The 26,391-nt window shown below is 40.3% G+C and overlaps 2 protein-coding genes across 10 annotated transcripts in view; one reads left to right on the plus strand and one right to left on the minus strand.

Moving 5' to 3' along the window:
- The first annotated feature begins 2,000 nt into the window (after nt 1-2,000).
- On the plus strand, nt 2,001-20,296 carry LOC134223774 (digestive cysteine proteinase 1). Its single transcript, XM_062702964.1, has 4 exons — nt 2,001-2,190; nt 18,459-18,779; nt 18,846-19,103; nt 19,167-20,296. The coding sequence occupies exons 1-4, from the start codon at nt 2,148-2,150 to the stop codon at nt 20,189-20,191; spliced, it is 1,647 nt and encodes a 548-aa protein (XP_062558948.1). The 5' UTR covers nt 2,001-2,147; the 3' UTR covers nt 20,192-20,296.
- Nucleotides 20,297-20,417: 121 nt separating this feature from the next.
- Nucleotides 20,418-26,391, minus strand: part of LOC134223771 (reversion-inducing cysteine-rich protein with Kazal motifs) — a 102,371-nt gene continuing 96,397 nt past the window's right edge. For all 9 annotated transcript variants that reach the window (XM_062702957.1, XM_062702956.1, XM_062702963.1 and 6 more), the window contains exon 7: nt 20,418-21,225. In XM_062702957.1, coding sequence (XP_062558941.1) covers nt 20,426-21,225 — 800 coding nt within the window. In that variant the 3' untranslated portion in view covers nt 20,418-20,425. The remainder of the gene's footprint in view (nt 21,226-26,391) is intronic.

Below are 26,391 nucleotides of genomic sequence, written 5' to 3' on the forward strand. Positions count from 1 at the left end.
ACCACAATCCATTTTCCAGCGGTCCTCCAGACGCGTTTTGTGATTTTCAAACCACAATCCATTTTCCAGCGGTCTTCGCGCTTTGTGATTTTCCAAACCACAATCCATTTTCCAGACGCGCTTTGTGATTTTCCAAACCACAATCCATTTTCCAGCGGTCTTCCAGACGCGCTTTGTGATTTTCCAAACCACAATCCATTTTCCAGCGGTGTTCTAGACGCGCTTTGTGATTTTCCAAACCACAATCCATTTTCCAGCGGTCTTCCAGACGCGCTTTGTGATTTTCCAAACCACAATCCATTTTCCAGCGGTCTTCCAGACACGCTTTGTGATTTTCTAAACCACAATCCATTTTGCAGCGTTCTCCCAGACGCGCTTTGTAGCAATTAAAACCCATTACATTGTGTTTTTTAATCATCAGATATTTTAACATATTATCAAATTACCAATTGAATTCAACTCACCTTTTGAAATAAGCGTCAGGATCCAACAAATAACCTGGCAGGATCGCCAAAATGTGTGGCCCCAAATGACCGGAGCGAAATGCAATGACGGCAGCTCTCCGTGGGTGCGTGTGCACGCTACGGAGGTCTGACCAGAAGAGCCGAGTCATGGCTTGCTGCGCACTGATCGACACGCTGAGGTGTTAATGTATAATCACTCGCTGATGGTAATATACTCAAACCCCACAATCCGGAAATCCGTTTTTGCAAAAGATATTTTAGTTACTAGATAAAGATTGTCGCTGTCGTCGCTGTCCGGAACATCTTTTGCTGGCGAGCATAGGGGAGCTAAATGTCAAAGAAGGAAAATCCATACGATTTGACAGGTATGTACCACACATGTTTCGGACAGCAGAACAAAGGGAACAGTAGCGACAATCTTTATCTAGTAACTAAAATATCTTTTGTTTTTGCGCATAAAAGCTGCCATAGCTAGTCCCGATCGATTGTACTATATGCGGCTTTGAAATCGATGAATAGATGATGCGTGGGCACGTTGAATTCGCGGCATTTCTGCTGTACTTGGCGAAAGGCGAACACCTTATTTCCTGGAGATCCGTAGCCGGTAAAGGAAATAAACGGGAACCTTCTTGCGAACGAGCGTGATGTGATTCAAAGGTGGCGGCAGCACTACGAAGAACACCTGAATGGCGATGTGGCAGACGAAGATGGCGGTATGGTGATGAACCAGGGAGAACGCGCGCAGGACATAATTTTAAGGGTTGTCAATAAACCACGTAGACTCCAACTTTCGTGCGTTGTTAGCGCGGTACAGTTGCTCCGTCTCTTCACGGTCTCGATCTTCTTGCTGGCGCTTTTTCCTCCGGAAAATCGAGTTATGTTTGTTCCGCGCTCGTTTATATCGTGACTCTTAGTATTCCATTAGCATTAGCATCGAACTCGTGATCTCCGGATTGGCAATCCTATACGCATTTGCACACAAGGCTACAAAGCAAGCCCGTGCTGAAGGTGGCTGGGCATCGATTCCCGGTGCGGTCTAGGTGATTTTCGGTTTGGAAATAGTCTCGACTTCCGAATGCAAAAATGGTATCTTAGCTTAGAAACCTCGCAGTTAACAACTGTTGAGTTGTTAACAGTTAACAATAGCGACAACGTCCTAGTGGGAGATGTAAAGCCAATAAGAGAAAGAAGAAGATGTTCCAGTGGGCTAAAAAGTGATAGCCAAAATACTATGTTTTATAATGTACGAGAAAGAAAGAAATAATTGCGCCATATTAAGGTTTTCCCGAGAGCGTTTTCGAAAGAAATTAACATCATCATTTCAGCACGCACATGTGAAGCGCATACTGTTCTCTCCATTCCTTATCCTGTAGAAAACGAAATGTACGTTAAATCTTTCTACAGCTGTTAGCTCACGTTCACGTTCTCACTCGGTATTCTGCGCTGCAGCTGTATAGTTCTCGCTCAAAGTTATTTATATTGTCCGTTTCTTTTCCCACGAGCACTGGACGACGGACTTCGGTACTGGCATATAATCCTTCGAAAGGAAGCAGCTCACTCCAGTTTGGAACTTTCAAGAGTGTAGAAGCAAATACCCACCGCCAAGTGTTTTTGAATCATTTTTAGAGAATTCGATGGTGTAAATAAGCTTTCCAGTGTTTCGTCCCAGCATATTGATTGAATATGCGCCAGTTGATTATCCTATTAAGTTGCCTCTTTGTGGCAGGTAAGTAAACGATTTTAAATTGTTTAAACTCGTGATGCAATTCAATGAACATGAATTGTAGTGTCCATTTTAGTTTAGCAGTGGAAATTACCAACGCATTGTTATTCCAGCTTATATTGCGTTTTTTGTAATCTACTTAGCGCGCGACCCTTCTGACCGCGTTCTATATAGACATATATCAATAGAGGTGCTGCCTGATGGCGCGGTACGAATTGAAATGGATTCTTATTACAGTGCAGTGAAGCACAATGCAAAGGGTCAAAAGTCGTTGTGCTGTGCTGGAAGAGAAGAATATGGCGATGGATTTAATTGTTATCAGGGAATCATCTATTCTTATAGCCTTTAAAGACTACATATGAGCTGTACCATTTCATAAAGAGTACATATCTTGAATGATGTTAATGTCGATATATCTTATTTCACTGAGAATAATTCATAGCAAAATATGTACTCGTTATCAAGTGATAATGCTGCTTTAGTCTGAACAGGCCATTGACCTTATATTTTTTTAATTTTTTTTTAATCAAAACTGTTTTATCTGTTTTATGTTTTGACTTCTAATGGAATAGTGATATTTCCTATGATTGTGAAAGAAGATAACCGTACCCTTAGTGGAGGTAGCACCAATAGTGGAGGTAGTGGGGTTTTAATGAGATTTATCATATTTATAGACTTTACGATGGTTTCAGTTGATGCATCGTGCTTTAAATATCCTGTTAAATGCAACTTACCTTATAATTACGCTTGAAAAACTATTGAAAACAATGATTGAGAACAATGATTGCAAGGTTTCTGAACCTAGTTCACATTTTGCACTCGTGTATTATTAGCAAGACGCAATAATATTCGTATGCTCAAGCAAGTACAAAAGTATACAAAATTTCCATGTGCCGAGAATTGTGCACAGCCACCCTCCAGTCTCGCATCGCATAATAATCCAATCTAGAAAGAAACAACTAGTTTTCTCCGTTCAAATCCAGACACTTCGTGCCTTCAGAGATGTTGTTTGAAATGCAATGTGACATTTTTATGGTTAACAGATGAACAAGGTTAAAATCTGCAGTGATACTTTTTGTGTTCAATATCTTTGTAGTTGAACTCTACAGCAAACTTGAAAAAAAAAACTCAATTTGAGACACTTTACTGAAGACACCATTAATCTAGCATCTCATTTTGGCTAATTGAATTAAAATTTGAACTTTAAATTTGAGTAGGCACTCGAAAGAATCAGCTTTTTATTATAACTTTTTTGCTTTAAATACACCTGAAGAGATAGCGATTTGCAGAAGATTTTTAGGAGACGTAATGATGCATGCATGAACAAAACATATTTATCTGATCATTTCAAAGTTTTATGCTATTTTGATGAAAAAACCCAGATTGATCCACCTTTCAGTGATTGTGCCTTTCTCGTGCATTATTAAACAACCCAATCAAACAATCAAATGCATTATCGGGAAATTCGTTGAAACGCTGAATAATTTGTTATATTCAGAGCCGTAGCGTGGACTTCTGGCGCCCTTGGCGAAAGCTTTATTTATTTTTATTTATTTATTGCTTTCCATCAACTTAAGACAATGTCTTTTATGTTGATAACATGAAGTGCGTCGTTTAGAAGATTTAAAAATAAGTTACTTCTTTGATTGACTTCTACATTGATCTTAACAGGATCAATTCACTAGCTGATAAACTGCTTTCTTGAATGCTGATATCGAAACGAGATTTTGTACACTTGATTGTAAACTGTTCCAATTATAAATACTTCTGACAAAAAAAGAACGCGAGTAGTATGCCGTCCTAGATCTGGGCATTAAAAACTTTATACCTCTTTGACTTCTCAAACGAACTAGTTTTGAATGTAGATATTGAGGACCTTTTTCCGTTACAAGAGAATGAAATAAAAGCAAGGATCTCACTTGAGAGAAATCGTTCCATGAGCAGCCAATCAACGAACTTTGCAGATGCGAAACCCGAGCATATCGATTTAAGCCATATACGTACCTTATGCAACAGTTTAAAGCTACTTTAAGTTTATTTAAAACAGTTGTGGATGCTTGGGAGGTAATGAAATCACAGAATAGGAAATGAGGGTAAATCAAGCTCTTGAATAATTTTAATCTCGTATCTTTTCGTAAGAAATAAGCATTATAACGCAAAGTGCGCAGCACCGAATAAATTTCAATATTTAAAATATCGTCTGAAATCTTATCGTTCAGCCATGACTCTGAAATACATATAACATCGACGTTAGATACAGCAGTTATTTTTCGTAGCTCATCAAGTTTCGACATCCTCCTAACGCAGATACTTTGCCTGTTCATACAACAAACAGAGAGCTTATTTTTAACAAAGGCAGATCTCATGACGATACCCTGCGTACTCCAATTTTCAGAAGTATTTACATTCGCACGATTTGCCATTATGACAATTACAACTTGCAGAGATTAAAACGATACACAAATCCAAGAAAACAGTTTAAAAGAAAGTAAAAACTCAGTGCTTTACGACAAAATAATATTCAAATACAAGAACTACTAACAAAAGAAAATCTTATCTCTATGACGCATACAGCAATAATTAACAAAATGTTACTCAGCGAAAAAAAAACCCATATTAATCCACCTAGCGTTGGTGGTGCCTTTCTCGCATTTAGTTAAGACACCAACCTTATATGGGGTTTATATGGTCCGATGTACCATTTTCTTCTTAACTTTTGAACGCAATTACCGATCGTTATAAAATTTAATAGTGATCAACAAGGCTTTGTCCCCTGTCGAATGAAACTTGTTGCAAGAAAATCGGTTAAGGATTACTATACGAAAAGTTGTCTAATGTTTTTTATAGCTTTTGTGCACACACATACACACACACACATACACACATACATACACACGGACAGACAGACATGTGCTCAGCTCGTCGAGCTGAGTCGATTGGTATATAATGCTATGGGTCTCAGAGGCTTCTTTAAAAAGTTCGTTTTCGGAGTGAAATGATAGCCTTTCGGTACAACTTAGTTGTACGAGAAAGGCAAAAAACAATTATCCGATTGCGATACTCAAAGCTAGTTCCATCAGCAGCACAGCAACAGAGTAGCACCAACAGCAACAGCCCAATACCCACACAGCAACAGCCCCAATACTTTCAGGAGTGGAATCATGGATATCTAAAAGGAATGGAATGGAAGGACGGAGATAGCGATAATAGGAAAGGTCAAAAGTTGAAGCAGTCATTCGAACCGCAGCAGCTCTTCCATGGATTTCACGACGATGTTTTCTTCACTGCTAGGCTCCCGGATGAAAATCATGCCTCCACGTGAAAATACGTATGCCAATTTTCCATTCGTCTTCAACTCGATGGCCTTCGATTTGATTTTCCTTGCGATTGGAGTCAAATTCTCATTGATGTATACTCGCTTGTTAGACTGGAACCCGATTTGCGCTAAACTTAGGGATCGCACCGCTAGATATTTAGAGAAGAAATCATTGCGCTGATTCGTTATAGCAAATTGCACCAGAATGAGGCAATTGCTACCGGCCTTGAGTGGTATCCTAGTCAATCGTCGAATGTCGACCAGAGGTATTGTGTTGTCAGCATATCCCATAGCCAAACACCAACAGCGAAAATAATTGATCAGATCTTCTCCTGTGGTATACGGTACCCCGCTGATTATGAGATCATCTAGTAACTGCGATTGAGCAATGGTCTCGGCGTTTCCTCCCAGTTCAGATTCCACTTTCCGAAGTCTACGGTTAACATCGGATAGTTCGGTTTTGATGTCCTCAAGTCCCTTCGACAGTTGATCATGAAGCTGAGTCTCAAGTTTATCCATTCGATCCTGCATGATTTTGTTTTGGCTTGTGATCATGCGAGCTATCTCATTGTTCGTTACCTCAGATGATGGTGAGTTGGACGTCTCATCTGGCTTTGCTCGCTTCGTATTGTTGGAATGAGGCATCGCGTTAGTTTTGCTTCTTGTCCACAGTTGATACGACATACACAAACTGTTGGAGCTGTCAATCACAATATCACGATATCCGAGTACTTTAGGAGATGCCAAACAATATTTGATGAATTATTTTCACTAGAGCGGATTGCAGCGACTGTTTTATTGATTCACAATAAGTGGGCGATTATTGGGCGTAAAAATCAAGCGTTAATTATTAACTGATATGCACCACACTAAATCCACTACCACTTCATTGTACCACAGTACATTGACAATGGCTTGACAATGGCTTTACTGGGCGCCCCTTTCTTGCAGATGTTCAAAACAAAAACCGCAATAAAACGTCTTCTTCATCTTCTTCATCTTATTGGCATTACATCTCCAAACTGGGACAGAGTCGCCTCGCAGCTTAGTGTGCATTAAGCACTTCCACAGTTATTAACTGCGAGTAGGGTTTTCAGTACCGACCCTTTTTGGCGAGTCCCGGTACTACGGTACTGAACCCCGCAGTACCGGGAGCACCGGGAAAATACCGGTACTGGAAGATTTTTTTTTCGAAAATCATTAAAATCAATAAAAAGTCAGGATTTAATGGTAACGATTCAAACTTTATTCATCTTATCCTTGAAATATGCTTTCAAAACGCCCAGCATAATCAATGTTTCGTCAGACATATGGGATCGTATTTTAGTAGCGAAGCTTCCAGAAACAGAGAAAGCTCTTTCTGAGTCTACAGAAGTAGGGCGAACTGTTGCTAGTGAATCATGAAGCATTGACAAGTATTTTCCTTTCAGCTTTTTCTGAGTCGTACGTTAACTCTTGTCTTACAATCTTTACGAATCCTGGTGTAGTAATCGAACTTACAGGAACACTCTTGCCTCAAGCGGGGACGATTTGGGAAAATACTGATGAAGTGTGAAGGTTTTTTTGGATGTGACGATGTCGTTGCGGTTTGGTTGTCTTGAGGTACGTCATCGGACGCCTGACGTTTGTCCTAATTGATTGTCGCTGTCGTCACTGGCGAAACATCTTTTGCTGGCAAGGATAGGTCAATATATGTCAACGAAGAAAAAATGAGTACGTTTTAGACAGATAGGTAGCCAACATGTTTGGGGACGATAACAAAGGGAACCGCAGCGACAATCATCCTGCATAGTTTATTACCTCTATTGTCAGGTGTTTGAAAATTTAGTAAAAAAAATATCTTTCTTACTAGCTGCTGCATTCAAATAATGTGGTTTTCACCATCGGAAGTTTTAACCAAAACTTTTTCCTTAGTACCGAAAATACCGGTACTTTCATTAAGCCAGTACCGGTATTTCGGTACCGAACATTGGTCGGTACTCCCGGGAATTCCGGTACCGGTACTCCCGGTACTAAAACCCTAACTGCGAGGTTTCTAAGCCAGGTTATCATTTTTGCATTCGTATATCATGAGGCTAACACAATGACACTTTTATGCCCAGGGAAGTCGAGACAATTTCCAATCCGAAAATTGCCTAGACCGGCACTGGGAATCGAACCCAGCCACCCTCAGCATGGTCTTGCTTTGTAGCCGCACGTCTTACCGAGCTAAGGAGGGCCCCAACCGCAATAAAAGTAGGAAGATTTAAAAACAATTATTTACGTGGTATACTTAATTATTTCTTTATGAATTAAGCCTCTATAACCTTCAAATGTTCCAATATAGGGGTAGGAAGTAAGGATTACTAAAAGTCATAAAATTCCTAGAAATCCATTGAAATTCCCTTGATTTTTTGAATTCAGTAAACCTACGCAAATATCTGCTTGATCCAATAGTGCGCGGAATCTGGACTAAAAAGTTCAAATTCGCTTGTTGTGAAATCACGCATCACGGATCTAGACGAACAAAAAACGTACTTTGGAGTGGATTGGATGACCTTCAGAATCGCCAACTTCAACTCTGGAGTGAATTGGTAGATGGTCGGAATAACGATTGGACCTAGTCGTATCAAGAAAAACCCAAGTCTGGAGTGGGTTGATTAATGGCCAGAATAGTCTTCAGTCTGTCGGTAGTTTAGTGGCACTGTTGGATTTGCTTGGACCAATGCCATCATTACTGGAATCTGTTGATGCAAATTCATGTATTCTGCATGCTGTAACGTAATTTCAAATACTCATCTTCGTAAAATCAGTTTAAAATCGCTCATATTATCAATGCACATCGAATATTCAGTATCTTCGCTTTTTCTTTGCACCATTGAACTCATACAAGATTCTGGATTAATAGTATCGGAAATGTCACTGGATCAAATGCGATCGTTTGAGGACCTCAAATAGTTTTTTTGTGTAAAATTTATTTTTTTCCTCAAATTCACACAAAATTCCTAAAACTATACTTCCGTGTATACGTTTTTTACAGTCAACCCTGTGTTTTGCCTTTAGCGTATCAAAAATTTCCCATTTAGGGCTTCCTCCCCAGAAATATGTTCCGTACATTGCTATTTGCATTTCCTCTTCTATCGTTTTTCTTTTTTTCCTAATCCGTCAAATGAATTATGTAGAAGACAGTAGTGGACAAATCTCCTAAATTGAGGGAAACGTGCCCCCTGAGCCGATGTTCTGATACCTGTATCAGTTATTAACTTAACTTAAAAGGGCTCTTCGGATACTAGTCGAACAGTTGATTGCGGAATTGTTTATTACCGAGGAAATAATCTGATTGCTTGAATCTGAATCACTTAGAACCAGTGAGTTTGTAAATATTTGTGATTATTTCCCATAGCGACATTCTTGATTTTGGCGCCCCCTAAGGCCTGGCGCCCTTGGCGGGGGCCAACCTGGCCAACCACACGCTACGGCACTGGTTATATTGATTTTCAAATCACTAAGTATTATTAGCGTGCGCGTTTTATGAGAGTTTTTTTATTATACCAGAAAGTTGCCGAAACGTTATTAGGCGATATGCGTCGTAACTTACATGCAATCAAAGCTTGCGTTGCAATTGTTGTACTAAGCTCGTGTACAAAATCGAAATCGTTGCGAGAAAATCGGTTAAGAATTACTATATGAAAAAGTGGCTAATGTTTTTCGGTTTTCGTGTGCACACACACACACATCCACACATTCCATACACACACATACACACGGACATACAGACATTTGTTCAGTTTGACGAGCTGAGTCGATTGGTATATAACATCATGGGTCTCCGAGACTTCTATAAAAAGTTCGATTTTGGAGTGAAATTTCAGTGATAGTCTTTCGGTACAACTTTGTTGTACGAGAAAGGCAAAAAGGTACGTCTTAAAACGCTAATGCAGTCTACCTTACTCGATGTTGAAGGATCCATCGAGCTGGAGAAGTATAGAGAACACATTTTTTTCCAAAAATTACAAGCTTTCCATAGCTTGGAATATAAAAAAAATAAATATATAGACAATACGCACACAAACAGATTTTAATGTTCACATCGATAGCTTGGAATGCCTTCAACTGGTTAGAGGAATTTTTGACCATGCATGCAAGTTACTCAATGTTTCGATATGTATTTGAACATGTGCTTTATATCTCCTGGAAGGTCAACATAAATCATAATAGCCTATTCAGATTACGCCATTTATTATAATAAATATCATGATAAAGAACAACTTGATGCCATTTAACTTAATACATTTAATTTTTTTCTCCAATTTAAAATCGATAATTATTATAATAGGATAGAGATCCATTTGGGCAGCACCCCCTATTCCCGTCCGCAACGTTCATTACTCAAGCACATTACAACCGAATTACTTGTTTCTTAGTAGGGAAACTGTTCCGTTTTCCATCCCACTGAATATATATTCATCTCATCGCAAAACAAAGAGATACAGCCCTAATCTCGTCGCTTCTTTTTACACGCGTGATCACTGGTGAAAAAAATCACAAAAATAAGAAACTAATTCCTTTTCATTGCTTTGTTTTTGATGGGATGGAAATAGGAGCTATGGGATGAAGTGCCGAAACCGTTCCTCTACATAGTTAGTTTCTGTCGATATCTAGTGATTAGCATTAGCATTAGCATTAGCATTGAGCAATTCGCACAAATTCGTAGGTGGTACAAGCCAAGACTATTGTATGAAAGTAGCATCATTTCCATCCGTTACCACAGATATCGATTTGGGAGTAATAACTATCTCTTAGATGGAAGCAATGCAGAGAACTCTACGACCTCTAATAGGTGCCATGGGAGGTTTTGGGATTGTGTGGAAGGTTATAACAGTAGGAATCGGTTTGGTAGATCGTGAAACACAGAAAGAACTAAGATAGAAATACAAAGTAGGAAAGGGACGAGCCTGGAATTGAACCCACGACCTCCTGATTATAAGGCAGAAGCGGTAGCCACTAGACCACCGAGCTCGTCATTGTCGATATCTAGTGATGAGAAAATCAAGCCACTTGGTTGGAACGCGGTCGAGTTATTGCGGTGCGGACGGGAATAGGGGGTGCTGCCCAAATGGTCCCGCTTTGATGGTAACAATGTTCTAGGAAGAAGAAGCAGAACTATCAACGAATTCAACCGACACAAAAATATTTGGAATCAAAAACATTTAAGGCACCATACTAATGCTATTGTTTGATCGTGACTTTGAACTACCGGGAAAACCTATTACTTTTATTTTATTTCAATGGATTTCAAACTAAATAGTCGTTTCTGAATTTTTCATTTGATGTGGAAAATAAATATTTTGAGCAATTAAATAGTTGTGTGACATCGAAAACGATTTAAAATTTTTAATTAAAGCCAAAATCTGCAGTTTTCATTTGCCCTTGAGTTTTAACATACATGGGGCAAGTAGGACATATTTGAACAACATTTCCGATAAAACTATTTTAACTGTTTTTACATGGTTATCTAGTGAAAAATATATCATATGGTTCTGAATCAGATTCAGTATGATTTCGTTGTTGAAAAATATTGTACAGTTAATTACCAAATGTGTATTTTACATTCTAAAATTATTTCCCGCATGAAGATGAGCAATGGCTATAACTATGCGATATTCCGTTTACAGTGCAAATAATCTATTTATTATATAATAGGTCAACAGGATTTTCCTTGTGTTTTGCATCAGATTCTCAGGAAGTGCTTAACACATCAATTGGCAATTTTGTTCTGTTGCAAACTAAAAACACTGCGCATCGCCTGAATAAAGTTCGACATGCAACTAATCTCTATCTATGATCTGAAAATACTTATACTCAGTAATAATATGAACAGTATATCTACATTCCTCAAAATAGTTTCGTTCGACACTACAAAACAGAATAGTTCCGACTTGCCCCGTTTGAAGGGGTAAGTGGGTCCTGAAGGTAAATTTATTTCTAGCACTACCAATATTTTTGTAATTGAATAAATGGCTCCCAACACCTCTACACTTCAACAATGGAAGCATTTAATGATGTACTCGTGATTAATATTCTGAAATACCCTGTTTTCTAAGTATGCGTTAACAATTTGCTGAACTAGCGCTTTTTTAGGTCCCACTTGCCCCGGGGTACCTTACAGAAAAGCTACTATTTTTGCTTTGTTGGTCTACCAGACAGCTCTTTCAACACATCTTGAATTCAGTCAAACCTCCTTAAGTTGATGTTCTATAACTCGATATCGACTCATGGAAGCAAATTATGCCATATTAAAAAATATAAAAAATAAAAAATAAAGAATACTGTGATGGTCCCTTCGAACAGCTTCCCAGGGATTTTCTATTCCACATCTCGATATTTCCATGAGCCGACCATGCTCTGCTCATCGACGCTCACCCGGGCAGGAGAGATTGGCTCAAAAATAACTAATTCTGTTATTGATACCATACTCTGTTACGAACTAGCCCTGCATAAGAGGTAAAATACCACAGGAATAATACCAAAAATTAATATGCACAATACTTAAGCCATAACATACTCAGTTATCAAATTGAATTTCAATACCAAATGCATAACCAATTATTATTCGTTTGGTATTGAAATACCTAAGCATGTTATTCCTCAGGTATTCTGCGTATAAGTTTTTGGTATTATTTTTTGGTATTTTACCTCTTATGCAAAACTAGTTCATACGAATTTCTGTTATCGAGGTCTTCGCTCCTGCTCGGGCAGCCCTCAAGTCATGACCTAAACAATCTATAAATGCCGTAGGATTTCCTAAAATAACATAGCAAAAAAAGTCTGTTGTGTTATAGATTTTTGATTTATTACCTAACTAAGGCCGGAGTGGCCTGTGCAATACATAAAAGTCTTCTCCATTCGGCTCGGCTGCACTTCGCCAACCACGCAATCTGCGGATGGTCCGCAAATCGTCCTCCACCTGATCGATTCACCTTGCCCGCTGTGCACCTCGCCTTCTTGTTCCTGTCGGATCGTTGTCGAGAACCATTTTCTCCGGATTACTGTCCGACATTCTTGCTACGTGCCCGGCCTACCGCAGTCTTCCGATTTTCGCGGTGTGAACGATAGATGGTTCTCCCAACAGCTGAAGCAACTCGTGGTTCATTCGCCTCCTCCACGAAACCGTTCGCCATCTGCACCCCAGCATAGATGATACGCAGCACTTTCCTTTCGAAAACTCCCAGTGCGCGTTGGTCTTCCACGAGCATCGTCCAGGTCTCGTGTCCGTAGAGAACTACCGGTCGAATAAGCGTTTTGTAGATAGTCAATTTTGTACGGCGGCGAACTCTATTCGATCGAAGCGTTTTGCGGAGTCCAAAGTACGTACGATTTCCTGTCATGATGCGTCTCCGAATTTCTCTGCTGGAATCGTTTTTGGCGGTCACCAGTGAGCCCAAGTACACGAATTCATCAACCACCACGATTTCATCACCACCGGTAGAAACTCGTGGTGGGTGGCTTACATTGACCTCTTCTGAGCCTCTTCCTATCATGTACTTCGTCTTCGACGTGTTGATGACTAGTCCAATCCGTTTGGCTTCTCCTTTCAGTATGATGTAGGCTTCCTCCATCATCTCAAAGTTACGTGCCATGATCAGTGTTGATAAAATCACTCATAAATATCAATCAACGATCCCTCCCGTGCAAACGAAATCGTCGGCGATTTTAAAAGAATGCATCACGCTTGAGTTTTTCATGCTAAAACACATCATTTCACTCATTTGCCAAAAAATCATTTCGGTTTAAAAACGCATATGAAATCAATTTGGGAGCAATTTATTGTTTATACATGAAATATTTTATGCGACAGACGTCAATTCACTGTTTTTAACGAAGGAGAACAAAAGAAAACCTACGATGATTCAAATGGATGATTCAACTCATCCATGAGTTTTTAGGTGCTGAGTTGGGTGCGTTTCAACTCATGGTTGATTTGAATCGTCCATGAGTTTTGAGATTTTGAGTTTTTACCAACACTGGCCATGATATCAATATCGTCGGCGAAACCAAATAACTAGACGAACTACGTGAAAATCGTACCATTTGTGTCAATCCCTGTCCTTCGTATTACTCCCTCCAAAGCGATGTTGAATAGCAGACACGAAAGACTATCATCTTCCCGTAACCCTCTGCGCGTTTCAAAGGGACTCGAGAATGCCCCTGAAACTCGAACTACACACATCACCCGATCCATCGTCACCTTGATCAACCGTATAAGTTTATCCGGAAATCCGTTTTCGTGCATTAGCTGGTCCCGATCGATTGTATAATATGTGGCTTGGAAGTCGATTAATAGATGATGTGTGGGTACGTTGTATTCGCGGCATTTCTGCAATACCTGACGTACCGCGAACACCTAGTCTGTGGTTCACCCGTAAATCCCGCCTAGTACTGCCTTACGAACTCTCTTGCAATTGGTGTTAGTCCGCAGCATAAAATTTGGGAGAGTACCTTGTAGGCGGCGTTCAGCAATGTGATTGCACGGTAGTTGCTACAATCCAGCTTATCGCCCTTTTTGTAGATGGGACACACGACACCTTCCATCCACTCCTGCGGCAAAACTTCATCCTCCCATATCTTGGTAATGACCCATTGTAGCGCTCTAGCCAGTGCCTCATCACCGTGTTTAAATAGCTCTCCTGGAAGTTGGTCAACCCCAGGGGCTTTGTTGTTCTTCAGCCGGCCAATCTCCTCCTGGATTTCCTGGAGATCCGGAGCCGGTAAAATTATGTCCATCACTATACCGCCATCTTCGTCTGCCACATCGCCATTCAGGTGTTCTTCGTAGTGCTGCCGCCACCGTTGGATCACCTCACGCTCGTTTGTAAGAAGGTTCCCGTTTATGTCCTTATACATATCGGGCTGTAGCACGTGGCTTTTACTTGAACGGTTTAACTTCTCATAGAACTTGCGCGCGTTATTAGCGCGGTATAGTTGCTCCGTCTCTTCACGGTATCGATCTTCCTGCTGGCGCTTTTTCCTCCGAAAAATCGAGTTTTGTCTGTTCCGCGCCCGTTTGTATCGTGCTTCGTTCGCCCTCGTGCGGTGTTGCAGCAATCTCGTCCATGCTGCATTCTTCAACCTTTCCTCAACTAACTGATAACATTCGCCGTCATACCAGTCGTTTCTCTGATTCGGAGCCAGCGTGCTTAGTGCAGCGGTTTCTGTGCTTCCAATGGCGGATCGAATATCTCCCCAAGTAACACGGTTTGTTGTATGAGTGTGAAAAATACATCTTTCGAACATATAGTATGTTACGTTTTGGTATGGAAAACTGCTTTGATTACTTTCACACGACCCAAACAGCGCAAAAATTATCGATATTTTCAACATCTTTCAGTCGCAACCTTTTTTTTTATTGCACATTCACAAGACTAAACTTAAGTACTAAGGATGTTTTCAATAACCGACTTTCAACATGGTTCTGTCAAATTGAACGGAAATGCTGTCCAACACGTTCAAATAAATAAATTTTATACAAAAAACGAATGAAAACAAGCATGCATGAAATGATGAACACCATTTTAATAACATTAATAAACATATACAAACTGAATAAATAAATCGAATTTGTTTCGGAGTCTCGGTCGATGCGGTTCGTGTTTCATTGGCTAACATTTTACTTCTCCTAAATTCATGCGCCATTGATTGAAGAAAAATCTAACTATGCCAAAGCATAATTTTGAAATTGATAGGATGTAAACAAATTCTTGAATCTGCAAAAGAAAAACAATATGGCGAGTTGTCGATAAACAACAGGGTCGATGAAGAACGTTCATAACATTGATCTTAAAAGATGTTGAAATTACGTTAAACTTCTATCATTGGGGTATTTATTCTGACGAAACAAATGTCCAAAAATGAACATGTTATGACCCTTGTTCGTAAAATCTTTCTGTAGACATGTTTTATGTTGTGAGAATGTAAAACGAAACATCTCAAAAAACCAACCAAATGTCAAAAATCGACATGTTATCAGCAAGTTGTGAGAATGTAGTATGAAACTTCTTCTCTGATCAAATTGCTGTATGTTTTGCAAAAACCTTTTCATAACATGTTTTGTATTTCATTTTCCCGACCTTTATTCAACATTATTATTAGATCTTCGTTAATAATGATGTTTTCGGTGTTACTTGGGGATCTCCAGTCATCTTCAAGAGATGCTCCGCCTAGCTGCTCTGGCACTCCCAACTGCTGCGCGTAGTCTTGGATTGTCTACCGTCTTGTAGCCGCGTGTTGTATACCGGCGAGAGTTTTGAGCGCAGACATACTGCAACAAGGTAGTGGTCGGATTCAATATTCGCACTGCGGTAAAAGCGGACGTTCCTGATGTCGGAGAAGAATTTACCGTCGATTAAAACGTGGTGGTCGATTTGGTTTTCCGTTTCTTGGTTAGGTGATCTCCATGTTGCCTTGTGGATATGTTTGCGTGGAAAGAAGGTGCTTCGGACTACCATTCCGCGGGAGGCTGCGAAGTTCATGCAGCGTTGGCCGTAATCATTCGACACGATGTGCAGACTATCCGGTCCAATGACCGGTCTATACATTTCCTCCCTTCCTACTTGTCCGCTCATGTCACCGATGACGATTTTGACGTCCTGCAGTGGGCATCCATCGTATGTCTGCTCCAGCTATGCGTAGAACGTGTGGGCAGTGCACGTTGATGATGCTATAGTTGAAGAAACGGCCTTTTATCCTAAGCTTGCACATCCTTGCGTTGATTGGCTGCCACCCAATCACACGTTGGTGCATCTTTCCTAGCACTATGAAGCCGGTCCCCAGCTCGTTGGTTGTACCACAGGTAGAAGGTAACTGTGTTGTTCGATTTAGTGTGAACTGCGCAATATTCTCTTTGGAACGACATCGCACCATTTTTACAAGATAAAGAAAACCCAATGTCCGAACTGAATGACCCTGAGTGACTTAGCTTTTCTTATAGATATTTATCAAACATATGAATGACATGAACATAAAGCGGCAAGGCACGGATCAACCAACATGTCGATGTTTTATTATCCAACATTGAAGCTTTTGAAACGAAATTGTCACGAAACATTTTGGCACAGTTGGTTACTGAAAACTGGTACATTTTCCTCACCTTGTTGAAAACAGTTCAAGTAAAGCTGTTTTTTTTCCTGTTCGGGTGTGCCACTGCGACCAGTTATTAGATCTATTGTAGCGTTACCCGTATCCTTAGTGTTTAAGTGCATGTCGAATTACTCCATTACTATTGATAAGCAATGCAGTATCGGTTTCGATACAGTTGTTGTTTTGTTTTCTCAAGAGCACCATGACAAGGTCCCGCTATTTAGACCCTTCACAGAGAGCAATCCCATTGAAGGCGCGCCCCTTATCAATAGGAAATCAATCCTGTCTTGAGAAAACATAACAGTAATACTGTTTTTGGCCATGCATCGGAGCCCTAGCCACATCCTTGTCTTGCTTCTAGAGTATCACCAGTAAAGCTACAAACTGGATTTAGCTCTGTCTACAAGACCATTTCAAGCAAGAGAATTTGTTCAGTAATAAGAACTTCCGTGTGTTCCTCTCACTACCATTGTTCACCAGTTCGAGAAGAGTTAGTACGTATTTAAACCCCTAACTCGATTTTTCCAGCAATCAGTTCAGCCTAGGGACGGGTACCGAGGTTTTTTAACTAATTGCTTGAAAAGTTGTTTCCGCTGCATACAGTTTAGCCTCAAACAAGAGGAATTCGAGTCTTTCAACTGTCTGCAAGGTAACATTAATTATGTTTTATTTCTGAGACTGCTGTTGGTAGCGGGGACTAAATACGATGAATCCTTAATTACCACACCTCATTGCCCTAGCTAGAAAATGGATTAAGCTAGGGCTCTGTTTGGTAGATCTTACACCGCAACACACTACGTCAAAGTGATCTACCGTGTTACGGTAGTAAAGCTGTTAAATTTGCTGATAAAATCCGAGACCATCACATCAGTTTTCATTTTAAAGCCTATTCGCTGATTTTATAGAAGGATCACAGGAACAAAATGACTAAAATAAAAACTCCCCCAAAAAAATAAGAAATTGCCAATAAATAAATATAAAATTTCCACAAACAATTTAAAATTTTCTACAAAACAAACATAAATTAGTACTTTTAAAAGCAAAAATTGCAATTATAAAAGAAGTTTTTTTTTCTATAAAGAAATCAAAATGTTCCAGGAAAAAAAAACAAAATTTCCATAAATAAATCAATATTAGCAAAAAACAATTACAAGATTTTCCACAAAATGTTTTTTTACACAAGAAAATAAGAATTTTCCGCGAAAAAATCAACAGAGAGCAACTGAGATAAAAAAATGATTATTTTAGACTCGCTGGTATTTTAGACTCGTAACATTCTCTGTTCATCGTGTCCTTCCTATTTCTGTCATCTTTTGAATAAAGAGTTCGTCAAAGATTTGAGTGAGCCTGTGGTTCATATAGTTGAAGAAACGGTCTTTTATCATTTGCGCCGCCACACGCCATTCTTTTACACACCTCTAAAGATGGTCCTAAGTACTCGTCTCTGGAAATCTCGAGTGTTTGCAAGTCCACCTCGAACATGGTTCGTAGAGGACCACAGGTATTATGGGCGTCTTGTGCATGAAATATTTGACAAGAGTTTGAATCTTTTTTTACCGCAGTTTCTTCTGTAGCCACGACTACCTTTATTATCAGCTATTAGCAAGGATCGAAGATAGACGAATTCATCGACCACCTCGATGCTTTACCCGCCTATCGTAATACTGCTTTCCAGGCGGCGTGCGGCAGACTCAGTTCCGCCCACTAGCATGTACTTTGTCTTGCATTTACTACCAGTCCTAGTTTTGTTGCCTCACGTTTCAGGCTAAATAAACTAATTAACTGGATCTATTAACAGTCGTTTTAATAATAATATTTATATTTATCCCTGATTCCGCAGCACTTGCCACCAACCCACCCAAATGGCCAAAAACATACTCTGTGAGTGGAATCCTCAGCATTCCCTATGCCGAGATCACGGAACCATTCTACGCTTGGTACGACGAGGCTAATGGCCGTTCCCGTATCGATTACTACGGTGACATGGTGCAAACGTACCAGCTAACGAAGGAAGGCGAGTACGGTACCAGTTTGAAGGTTGCCCCCGTCACCACCCGCGAAACGTTGAACAAGCAAACGTGTCTGCAGGTCAATGGCTCCGATGATAACCCCATCTCAGTGCAGAGCATTCTACCGAACACGAAGGACTTCAAACTGGCTGGTAGGTTTCGAACAATGCTGTGAGTTCAATCTTGGTTTAATTATCGAACGATGTTTTATTTCGAAGGTACTGAACAAAGAAATGGTTTCAACTGCGACAAGTTCGTACTGGTTGATGATGTCGGCCAAAAGCGCAATTACTACAGTCTCTGGGTGAGATATGTGAAATCTCCGAAGTATCCAGCCTCCCGCATGCCCATTCCGGTTCGCTATGAAATGAAGGGTTACAACACGCTGCTTGGCTCGCATTACGACCACTATTATTTGGATTATGATTCGTATGAACACCAGGACATTCCGGCTGATGTGTTCCAAGTTAAAACCAGTACGTTTTTAGTTTTGGTAGTTCTGATATTTCTTTTATTGAATATTTTCCGTTTATCTTCAGATGAACCATGCATTGGTTTCCCGGGTCCCGGTAATGGGCACTATGCTACATTCAATCCCATGCAAGAGTTCATCCATCCTCGTTCCGAAGAGCATTTGGTCAACGAATTCACCCGTTTCAAGTACAAGCACGGCAAAAACTACAACAACGAAAAGGAGCACGATCTTCGTCGCGACATCTTCCGTCAAAACTTACGTTTCATCCATTCGCACAATCGTGCCGGAAAGGGATTCACCGTTGCCGTTAACCATCTAGCCGATCGTACCGAAGAAGAACTGAAAGCCCTCCGTGGTTTCAAGTCGTCCAATATCTACAATGGAGGCAAACCATTCCCTTACAACCCGGCCGATTTCAAAGATGATGTGCCAGAAAGTTTGGATTGGCGTATCGCTGGTGCGGTTACTCCCGTTAAGGATCAATCGGTATGTGGATCTTGTTGGTCGTTCGGAACAGCTGGACATATCGAGTCGGCGTACTTCCTGAAGTACAACAATCTGATACGCTTCTCGCAGCAAGCTTTGATTGACTGTTCGTGGGGATATGGCAACAATGGATGTGATGGCGGGGAGGACTTCCGTGCCTACCAATGGATGATGGAAATCGGTGGCATCCCGTCAGAAGAAGAGTACGGCGGATACTTGGGACAGGATGGCTACTGTCGGGTGGATAACAAAACCCTATACGCTGCAATCGATGGATGGGTAAATGTGACATCAGGAGATTCTGAGGCTATGAAACTTGCGCTGTTCAAACATGGCCCGCTGTCGATTGCTATCGACGCCGGTCACAAATCTTTCAGTTACTACGCAAATGGAGTATATTATGAACCGGAATGTAAAAACAACTTGGATGGGCTGGATCATGCAGTTCTGGCAGTGGGTTATGGAAAACTGAAAGGAGAGGATTACTGGCTAATCAAAAATTCTTGGTCCAACTACTGGGGCAACGATGGGTATGCCTTGATGGCTATGAAAGAGAACAACTGTGGCCTTACTACTGATGCCACTTATGTGAATTTGAAGTGAGATTTCATTCTATATTAAGTTTCAGTGTAGAGTAGTTTTACTTTTGGATTTGTGTCATCTTGTGTAAGTCAAAATAAATCGTTTACATGTTTTTTGTAACAAAAACCAGGACTAGATATTTATTGCAACCATATCTAAAGGGAGTCTAACCATACTTTGGTAAATTGAGAAAAATTCATGAATATCACAGGTTGTATTGCGGTAAAAGTAATCTAATCTAAACTTATACATACTTCAATGGTATTTGATAAATATCCGAAGTACAAACAAGGATTGCACAATTACGGATAAAAACCACAATCTTGTAGAATTTACGTGCGCTCCACTACCTACATTGGTCTTAACTAAATTGGCAACTATTAATGCACTTAGATTAAGCTCGCTAGTTATCATATGGCTTTGTGTCTTTATCAGAGTAACCAATTTCTCTGCTTCGCGGGCACAAATTTCTACCTGCAAATAATTCGCATGGCTGCCAACATTCTCGATAATCACATAAATATCATTCTCGAACGTCAACTGACCACTGATTCTGCACTCTACCGTTTGTAGCAACCGTTCTAGAGAGCGTAGAATAGACTTCAGGGTGAGAATTTCCGTATTCACCCCCTTCAACGCATACAACGCTCGATCAACTTGCTTCCTAGAATAAACAATTCGCAGTGCCGATCCACAAATAGGACAGCATGCCCCAGGCGGTATCACCATGCTACACTCATGCCATTTGCGCCGGGGACATTTTACGGACGCACATTTGGCTTCCAGTGTTTCGCTTATCACTCCAACCTCCTGACATGGTCCGTTATAGTCCACCGTTGAATAATCAGCCCAAGCCTCGCATTCACTCCTGTATGTAATTCCGTTGACACCGCAGACCTGCGTACGCTTCCGAGACGTTTCGCAATAGCTGATGTACTTCTCCCGATAGGCGAACAGTCCACCGGACTTGACAAGGTCGCATACCGTGGGGTAGAAGTTTAGGTTCGTATCGCGAATGGATGTAATCACCGAGCAGTTTACCGACGCGAGACTTACTGGAAATAGAAAAATTTGAAAAAAATAATATGAATGTGTAAAAAATTGCAAGACTTATCGACTTATCGGTGGGTTTAATCATAAAAGTAAAGTGGGTTTAATCATAAAATTGTTTGGTGAACAAGGTAACTACTTCCAACTGTACAATAACCGAGGGATCAGTGGAAAATAAATACTGCAAACTTCCAATATCTAGTCAAATTGCATAAAAAATATGTAGATCATGTGCAATTCAGCATCGAATTAGAAGGCGTGTATTAGGCTTGTTCAAATTTAAGGCCTGTCTGTTTAAGGGTACAACGATCCCTACGTACTACAGCCCTGTCATCGTAAACGTTGATGTGATTTGAATCCAACAAATTCCCACGCCACGCCACTGACGATGTGCACCGCTCCTTATTCCACGTAGATCGCCGCACAGCAATGCACACTGGGGAAATCCGATTTCAAAGGAACGCTTCTGTATGTAGTTATTGAGCTCGTTTTGCCCTAATTTCCCATATATCACGAGTTTCCAAACTATTTGTCATTTTATCTTTGAGACATTGTTTTAAAATTGTGTTTATCTCTTCACTGTGGCTCCACAGAAGAGCACTAAATATATTTTGCTGGTAAAAGTTGGAAATTTAAGGGATTTTGTGGTCAAATAAGCATCAAAGTGCATTTTATGTGCAATTTTCATGTATTCTCAAAAAATAGTAATATTTACAGATAAGTGTTGATATTATTGTTCCAAAGTGAAGAAATATTGATAAATGTTTGCCAATCAAAAATTGATAAAATAAATCGTTTCGCAAATGTTTTATTTGGTTATTTATTGAGTAAAAAACGATTACTAGACATGAATAGCCATATTTTTTTCCACCTTTAAAAACGAATTTCCCCAGTGTGCAATGTATCGGCTGTCCAACAGTACCTAACCAGAAACCTAATGGAACGTACACACGGTCAAGCAGTTTGACCAACATTGACTCCGCCTCTCGTTTATTCAAACATCCATCAAGTTTTACCAACAGCGGCACGAACAATCAATTTATTCGACCAACAATATCACACACGTCAACTTGAGCACCAACTGTCAAAAAATATATGGGGGTTTGTGCAACTTCACTACGAATGCTCAAACATGTTCGGCGAACATTGACTCCAGACTACTCAAACAAAAGATATTTTAGTTACTAGATAAAGATTGTCGCTGCCGTCGCTATCTGGAACATCTTTTGCTGGCGAGGATAGGGGAGCTAAATGTCAAAGAAGGAAAATCCATTCGATTTGACAGCTTGCTACCCAACATGTTCCGGACAGCAGAACAAAGGGAACCGAAGCGACAATCTTTATCTAGTAACTAAAATATCTTTTACTCAAACCAAAATCAAACCGTTTTATTTTTTTTTTCAACCGAGCCGCCAACTGTCAAATGGTTGTTCGAACTATTGTCTATCCGGAATAAATTTATACCGCTTTTTCTACTGAAGTTGGATTTTTCTCCTGATACAGGCAACTTTCCCAACTTCGGAAGTAGTGCGCTGGATTCGCCTAAAGATGCGCTAAACAACGCATCAATTAGTTTGACAAATAAAACTTCGGAAGAAAGTTCGGTTCGGAAGTCCCGACTTCCGAATTCTAACTTGGTGCTACGCCGACAATACTTCACAAACGTTCAAACAAAGCAGCAACCGAAGAGTTTTCTTGGGGGCGGACTCAATGTTCGTCAAACTGCTTGACTGGTGTGTACGCTGCATAACGATTGCCGAGTAGTAGATCAACGAGGATCAACGTTACCGTTTACTTCCGTAAGAAAAAATCACACTTCTGACATATTATGTATAATCGGAATGGGACTTCCACATAAGACTGAAAGGCTGAAGGCTGAAAAAGGAATGTATTTTACATATGGCTGAAATAACAAAAGACTGATACTTGAAAGCATTGGCGTAAATAAGGAAGGGCCTGGGAGGGAGGTTGGCTTAGCCCTCCCTAGAAAAAAAATAGGCCCCTTAGGATTTGAAAAGTTAGTTAGCAGTGTTATCAATTTTCAACATATAGCATAATGAATTAGGTACTGAAAACGTTTGAAGACAAAAGAGTTATCTTTGGTATTCACCCTATCATAACGAAATGAGTGGAAGACAAATGAGCTTGTTTCTCATTTCTGAGAAAGATTCCCATCAGCTTCTAAGAAGGATTCTCATCAAAATCCAAGAAGAATTCTCATTGAAATCTCTAAAGAATTTCTTTCAGAATCATTGAAGTATTCCAACCGGAATCCAAAAGAATTCACGCTGGTTTCTTTTTGGTATCGTTGAGGAATACCCTTGGGAATCTTTGGGAAATACCCTTCATAATCGATGGAGGATTTGCTTCAAAATCTCTCGTTGAATTGCTTCGGAATTCCTCTAGAATCATTCGAAGATTTGTTTCGGAATCGTTAGAAGAAATGCTTCGGAATCCCTTGACGATTTACTTCAGAGTCTCTCAACGTTTTGCCTCGGAATCTCTTTCGACGATCGGAATCCCTGTAATGATTACCTCGACGAATTGCTTCGGAATCATTCGACGATTTGCTTCGAAATCTTTCGATCCGTCACAAATTATCCTTTGAGTGTGCGAGGCAAAGCGCTTTTAGCATTAGCATTGTTATGGTGTAATTCGTAGATTGGACACTAGTGATACTCATGTTTTACTTTTGAGATCCTTATCTAGAATGCTATCAGAAATCAAGAAGGGGAGTGGTCCTTTATTCCAGTCTTAAACGAAAATAACAAAAGCATGAGGATTACTACTCCTGGCCACGCCCATCTTCACCGTAACTAGGGAGAGGAAGGAAGTGTTGATGTAATACTTACTTAACGAGAGGCCACCGACTTAGCGACACCCTCATAAGTACCACGGAGTTGGATAATGAGGAAGGTATTCGTTGGGTCAGGATTTGCCTGTAGCTGGCAATGTAACCGTGGTAGATCTTACCCCGTAACACACCACGTAAAGGTGTCTACCCAGCATTACGGGTAAATGAGTGTACGGGGCAAAGCGCTTCTTCACTTAGACGCAATAGCCATACGCTATCAATTTAAGTCGTTGTAGCAATTTTTTTTTTTTTTTTTAACGTTGTAAAATTTTGTTTATTTGAATATGGTTTTAAAACTAGTTACAAGGTAATTATTTACAATTCAACGTGGAGGTAAAAATCTAATTCATCAACATCTACTGCATAATCACAATTTATGATAAAGGTGACATAATTTATAAATAGTTTAAGAATTTTCGTTTTGCTTCTATTTGTAATTCCTGCTAGCACTGGATGGATCAAATCTTCGAATGAAAAAATACGATTGTCAATGACCATTGTTAACATCCTTTGAAGGTGTGTCCACGCTGCCGTCACTCGTTGACACTCACTCAGCTTGTGTTTAATCGTCTCAACAGCTATATTGCAGTGTATGCAATTTTCGCTGTCGACTCGTCTGATGGTGTACCAAAGCTGCCTGTGCTCAATCTTTTCGTTGACGAGTAGGTAAAAACTGCTGCGTTGGGCGGATGTCATCTTCTTGTTGCAAATATTCAACCACACTCGCTTCCAATCCACAGTTGGGTGACGGAGCTCAACCCTTGGTCTATCGGTTTGGTCTATGTGAAAGCGATGGATTTGCTCGGATGAAGGGCTATGTCGGATTTGAGGTGGCAAGCCAGGATATAGTTGCAAGATTTTTTTCAAACAAGGAAGATCTGCAGGTGGAGCTGGAGGATTCGCTTGTGTAATGTAGGACCGATAAAAAGGGGTTGAGTCGATTTCCTGTATTTGGCGGTTAATTAGAAGAGCTGGAGATTTCAAAGCTATAAGCTGGAGCTTTATTCCTCCTTGATCTAGGGGTCTTGCTAGCTGTTGTATCGGTACACGCGCTGGATACCGCCTCCACAAAAAAGATCCCATGGTGGAGGTTATTTTTGCGGTGTGTACATTGTTTGGTGGTAATAATCTGAGACGAGACCTGCAAAGACGCTGCTTCTTTTCTCTTGTTTTGACACTTGTTCTTCTTTTCATCACAGTTGACCATCGAGTTTCAACTGTTTACTTGACTGTTTCACCTAAGCCCCAGGTGGACCCTTCTGAGCACAATAAAAGTGTATCCAATTCACGAAATAGTTAATTCATTTTCATAAGGATTTTTATACCGGGAACAAAACACAGGTTTATTACTGATTATTAACAAGCTAAACGGAAGGTTTGTAATACTCGTTAAAGTAAAAAAGTCTTGGTAAAACAAAAATGATGAGGAATATTTTATTTGGGATACCAATACTTTCACTCAAAAAGCTGCTGGTTGCACCTGACAGTTCGTGACAGCAGTTGACTGGCAGCAGCTGAAGTTACATTTTTTCCTCTTTGCAGGTCTCGTCTCAGGTAATAATGAAGATAGATACCAGACTTTGGATGTTAGGAACGTATTTAAAAGTATTACCTTCTGGTGAATCGTAAGCGTGCGTGTCGAATGCAGCCAAATTTGTTGTGCTACTTTACCAACCAGCGTGTCCCAATTTAGAGCGATCATACGTCGAATCGAGTTGGTAAATTTCACTCCTAATACTTTAATTTCATTTTCCGTTCTAATCCAGTCTACGTTTATCGGGTTCCCATTCACATATCCTACATCAATGGACGTTGTTTTACGTAGATTCAGGACCGCTCCTGAAATATGTCCGAATCGAATAAATAAGTCACGCATCGCATGAACTTTGTATTCAGATGTGGCAACAACAGTGATATCATCTGCATATGCGACGACTAAGTCATTACCGCATACACGCTCTAAAGCGATCACCAACGGGTGTAGGTACAACACAAACAAATGCATCGATATCGGGTCGCCTTGACGTACCGATCGCTGGATTGGGAAAGATGTCGTCAGATGTCCGTTTATTAACAGGCGAGAGGCGGAGGTGGACGAAATCCGGGAAAGTAGGGCTATGAGTTGATGGTTGAAACCGAGAGAGCGCATGGTTTCATAGAGATATGAGTGCCTCACACGGTCGAACGCATGATCGAGATCGAAGCTCACCAATTTGCCTACCTGCTTAAGCGCTGTTAGCTGAGCAATCCTATCCTTCAACGCTAATGTGGCTTGGAAGATGTTTTTGTTTGTGTTTGAACATTTCTGTGCATTGCT

Source organism: Armigeres subalbatus, chromosome 3 (genome assembly GCF_024139115.2).
Source record: "Armigeres subalbatus isolate Guangzhou_Male chromosome 3, GZ_Asu_2, whole genome shotgun sequence".
Lineage (NCBI taxonomy): Eukaryota > Metazoa > Arthropoda > Insecta > Diptera > Culicidae > Armigeres > Armigeres subalbatus.

What these genes read in the sequence shown, in the direction of transcription:
- LOC134223774 (XM_062702964.1), top strand. Translation starts at nt 2,148, where the DNA reads ATGCGCCAGTTGATTATCCTATTAAGTTGCCTCTTTGTGGCAG. An exon ending in AAGTTGCCTCTTTGTGGCAG is followed by an intron (nt 2,191 to 18,458) that starts GTAAGTAAACGA and finishes CTGATTCCGCAG; the next exon opens with CACTTGCCACCAACCCACCC. An exon ending in GAAGGACTTCAAACTGGCTG is followed by an intron (nt 18,780 to 18,845) that starts GTAGGTTTCGAA and finishes TTTATTTCGAAG; the next exon opens with GTACTGAACAAAGAAATGGT.